This window comes from Vigna umbellata, chromosome 11 (assembly GCF_029865625.1).
Source record: "Vigna umbellata cultivar VRB3 chromosome 11, Vumbellata_1.0, whole genome shotgun sequence".
Classification (NCBI taxonomy): domain Eukaryota; kingdom Viridiplantae; phylum Streptophyta; class Magnoliopsida; order Fabales; family Fabaceae; genus Vigna; species Vigna umbellata.
Window position 1 is genome coordinate 18,851,872 of NC_142175.1, and position 5,048 is coordinate 18,856,919.

The 5,048-nt window shown below is 31.5% G+C and overlaps 1 protein-coding gene across 2 annotated transcripts; it reads right to left on the reverse strand.

Annotated features, from left to right (window-relative positions):
* Positions 1-1,416: 1,416 nt before the first annotated feature.
* On the reverse strand, positions 1,417-4,586 carry LOC124834395 (uncharacterized). Of its 2 annotated transcripts, XM_088102139.1 has the most exons (4): positions 3,824-4,586; positions 2,385-3,725; positions 1,861-2,282; positions 1,417-1,705 (listed from the first exon to the last, which is right to left on the reverse strand). In XM_088102139.1, exons 1-3 carry the CDS (start codon positions 4,446-4,448, stop codon positions 1,900-1,902), a joined length of 2,349 nt encoding a protein of 782 aa, XP_087958265.1. In that variant the 5' UTR covers positions 4,449-4,586; the 3' UTR covers positions 1,417-1,705; positions 1,861-1,899. The 2 variants fall into 2 exon arrangements, with proteins under 2 accessions (XP_087958265.1, XP_087958264.1); XM_088102138.1 differs by having other exon boundaries at positions 1,417-2,282.
* Between the last annotated feature and the right edge of the window lie 462 nt (positions 4,587-5,048).

The window sequence follows — 5,048 nt, forward strand, 5'->3', positions numbered from 1 at the left end:
TTGTATTCCTCTTTTCCATTGATCAAATTCATGCATACATGTTTAATTATTGTCTTTTGCATTTAAACCTACAATCAATTGTTCACAAGTATTAAATAATCAACAAATCATATAACTAACTAGGCTGTGAGTCCTTTGGGAAAACTATACTTAGTCTTACCTAATTTTATTACTTGATACGATTCGGTCACACTTGCCGATTATTAAACAAGTTTTTGACGTCGTTTTTCGGTGTTCATAAATTTATCATCAGATGTTACATTGTTTAACAAGATACATGGCTTAAAATTATTATTTGACTTCTCGATAAATAATTTTTTGACTTCTTGTTGAATTATTATTAATCAAGACATGACTTAAAATTGATTATTTGACTTTTCGTTGAATACAGTGCAATCAAAACAATAATTTTTAATTTTAGAAAGAAAAAAAAAGACAAATGTTATAAGAACCAAAACCAAAACTACTAATTACAAAAAAAATAGTCATTCTAGTTCTAAAAATGAGTTAACTCAACAATTTATTTATTGATAGATTAGAAATTTTATAATCTAACTTATTTATCACGAGTTAATAGATTAAGTAAATTGACTCACTTAAGTTTGATTTCATTTTTCAACTTATTTTATATATTTATTGTACTACAACTAAAGTAAATTAACCTTACTCATCTATTCCTAACTGTACAATCAGAATGTTCACAACACATTAATATAAATATATAAGTGAAAATAAAATTATCAATAGTAAAACAAATAAATCACACATCTAAATCATTTAAACATTCTTTAACAACACTCTAATTTTAAAAAAAATCAAATTGTCAACCTACATTACTTAAAAGTAGTAAATAATTATAATGAAAAACTGATTAAAAAATGTTAAAAGGTTATCAGTAGATTACATATCGATCAACGCACCTCTAACATGGTAGTTTAAATTGTGAATTAAGTAAGTTGGGTTTAATTTTATCATATTTAAACAAATTATGTTTTTTTTTCAAGTTAACCCAACTTGAACCTAGGATAACTTAGATTGACTCATAGGTTTGAACCCATTTTGACACCTTTAAAACTTATACTAGTATGATGAGAAAATTTGTGAAGTAAAAAAATATAATTATATATAAAAAATAATGAAAATGGTGTAGTGATTTTAAACATTAACTAATGCTAATAATCACTCGATTATAATTTTAAAATATATTAGGTTTAATTTAATAACAGGTCAAAATGAACCATCAACTTTGTCATAATTTATTACTCTACTTCAATTTCTAATCAAAATAAAGGTGAAGTAGCTTGATTATTTGTTGGGAGATAGATAATTGCACTCTTCACAATATCATACAAAAATCATGCTATAAAGAAACAAAAGTAAACCAAAAAAAGGGTGAAGATAATGTAAACTCAAAAATACAAAAAAATGCATTTTCTGCATTCAAGCGAGGAAAATTTCTTACTTGTTCTTGATATGCAAAGTCTTATCACATACCTTAACTTTTACTCGTTAGAGTTCATTCTTGACACTTGGAAGAAAGGTAACCTGTGTATGAACTCATCAATTGATGGATCAAAATATAAAATAAACTATCCCTTTTCGTGTATTGATATACCAAAAGCATGCACCGATTGTGGAAAAAAAGTCACGAAGCTTTAAAAAGAGGATATTGTGCCCATTTGCAAAAGTTTTGGATGTATTAAACCTGAAATTTTATTATGAGAAAGGTGAACGATTCCATGATCAGTCACAATATAAACAAATAAAGGTAACCAAAATAGCAAAGAAATTATTAATGTAAACTATAAAAAAACAACAATGACCTAAATTTGTTGCATTTAGTGAAGGATAATTTCTTACAAAACATTGTTACTTCCCATAACGTTGGCTCATTAGAGTTCATTCTTGAAACTTGGATGAAAGATGAAATATGTCTTGGCTCATCACTTGATGGATGGAAACTTCATGGAAAGGCAAATCTAATGGCAATGTAAAACTAAAGAGTTTCTCAATCACTTGTTGCATTGATGGCCTCAAGTTTGGTTTGGAGCACAAACATGATAATCCTACATTTATCATAAGATTTACATCTTTAGCATCTTTCTCAAGAGGAAGAGGGAGACGTGAATCCAAGAGATCTTTCACCAACATATTTTGAGTTATTGGGTTTGATAAAGTTGAGATTAACTCTCTAGGATGTTTTCCCATTAATGTCTCCAAAGTCACTATCCCAAAACTATAAACATCACATTTTTCTGTCACAGTCAATGTATAAGCAAACTCTGTTGTGGACAAAGAAATGAAGAAAGTTAACTAACTTATCAAAATATATTATTACAACATTTATAAAAAATAGTGGTTTTGTAATAGAAAATGACATTCACCTGGGGCAATGTAGCCATAAGTGCCAACTACCAAGGTTTGATTTGAAGAATCAGGATCCAGGAGTCTAGCTGTACCAAAGTCTGAGACACAAGCCTCTAATTGTGAGTTTAATAGAACATTACTACTTGTTACATCTCGATGAACCATTGGTGTGGTACAATCATGATGCATGTAGCTTAAAGCTTGTGCCATCCCTTTAATGACATTTACCCTTTTACTCCAATTCAACTCATGAGCTTCCATATCGTTATTCAAAATATAAAATAAACTACCTCTTTCCATGTATTGATATATAAGAAACATGAATTGATTGTGGAGGCAAAAGCCATGAAGCTTTACAATGTTTCTATGACGAATTGCTGTTAACATTTTCACCTCATTGTGGAAACTTTTGTTGAAAGATGGATTTTGAGATTCCATTCGATGAAGCTTTTTTAATGCTACAACGTTACCACTGGGTAATTGTGCTCTATAAACACTACCATATCCGCCTGTCCCAATACAGTACTTGAGGTCAAAGTCTTCAGTTGCTTCAATGATATCCTCAAATGCAATTTTACCATCATAATTGAATATAGAAAACAAGTCTCCATTCTTTGTTGATATTCGTCCACAATTTTTCTTAGGAATACATCTTGAGAAATATATTAATGGAAGGAGTACAAAAAGATTGAAGAAAATTATAGGAAGAATAATTAACATGATCATGGGATTACTTTTTCTAGTTTGAGGATTCGTGTGGTTCAATAAGTGGCAATATGTGAAATTTAGCATGTGATTATCATCAATTAACGAGTCTTCCTTGAAAAAACAATAGTCTGGTACCTTCAATTTTGAGTCAAGGTCTTGTGAGAAGTCCAAGGAATTGTATGCAAGGTTTATGTATGATAGACTAGAAAGTTCCTGGTGTACTTTACCTGAAAGATTATTATAACTGAGATCCAATCGTCTAAGTTCGGAGCTCCATGTAAAAGGAGATGGAATCTCACCAACAAGAAAATTGTGACTAAGATTAAGGTCATTTACACAACCAATTTGAGAGGTTATATTTCCATTAAACAAGTTATGACTCAAATCAACTATTGTAGCAAAGGGACATCTCATGGTTTTTAATGGGATTGAACCACATAATTGATTGGACGAGAGATTTAAAGAGGACATTTTGTCCATTTGCAAAAGTTTGGGAGGTAATAAACCCGAAATTTTGTTATGAGATAGTTGCAAAGCTTCTAATTTGGACAAATTTCCTAAATGCTCGGGTATGTGACCTTCTAGTTGATTAGAATGAAGGCAGAGATGTACCAAGTTCTCCAATCGACCTAAAGTTGGAGGGATTGAACCTGCAATTAGATGAGAACAAGAAAGAGATTATTATATTCTCCTTTATTGACAGAATTAGTAAGGGATAACACAATCAAGAGAATTGCAATAAACTTACCTTGGAGACCATTGTTGGACAAATCAAGAGAGGTAAGGTATGTAAGAGAACCTATATCTGTGGGGATGGTTCCTCTAAGACCCATTCCAGATAGATGCAGAGAGACTAAATTGGGGAAGGCACTGACGTTCAACTTCTCAATCCAAAGCAATTCTTTTGATGAAGGAATCTTGATGGACCCACTGTCAATAGTAGCAACACTTCTTAGAGTTTCATTGCAAAAGATACCCGGCCAATAACAATGATCTGAGATATTTCGGTAGTCTGAGATATTTAGGTAATCATTCCACCAACCACTGTGGAGCAAAGCCTGTCGTTCCTCAATGAGGGAAGGAGGCATGGCGCGACAAATCACAGATAATACCTCACTCATCATATAGAACGCCATAACTCTTCTCGATGGAAACATCCTTTCAAAATTCTTCCCAATCTTTTTCGGTGAAAAAATGGAAAACGCAGTTTTTCCAGAAAAATTATAGTAGGAATTGTTGAAGGGGTCCATATTTGTGGAAAGAGATGGAGAAAACTTTTGTGGTGTGCATTGCATGTGGAATCTGTATGAGAAAGAGCAGTGTTGACTCATAGACTTTCTGCCCCTTTCAGCAAGTTCATTCCATGCCTTCATTAAAACGTTGTCCTTTGTACATCTCTATTCACCAATGTGGAGTGGATTCTGCTTCTGCTTCAGATCTTTTACTGTGGATTTTGGTTAAATATCACGAGATTGATAAATTTTGTTAATTTTTTTATTTTTACTTTTAAGCTGAATGATAAACGAAGTTATATTAAATTGATGGATTTGTTATTGTTTTATTTGTGTTCAAGAATTGGTCAGAGAAAATTGGATTGAGACCTGTGTCACAGACTATTCAAAATATTTCTCTAGAAAACAAAAACGCTTAAAAAAAGTCACATAACACTTCTAAAACATTCCATCACTGAATATTACAACACACATTTAAATTCGTAAATCTCAGGGAACCAAAGTTGGCTTGCATATAATGATTTTGTTTATTCTTTTACTGGTTCAGTAACCAATCTAACAAATTATACATGAATGGTTTATGGATTATGGTATGAGGGAGGACCAAGTGGCCAAAACACATACAAAAATTGGAAAGTAAAATTTAGTCCCACATGCATCGGGAAGTTTAATAATTTTGTATTGATCTAACTTCAAAGTTTTCGTAGCAAACTGCAGACAATTACAAAGGTTGGTTATTCC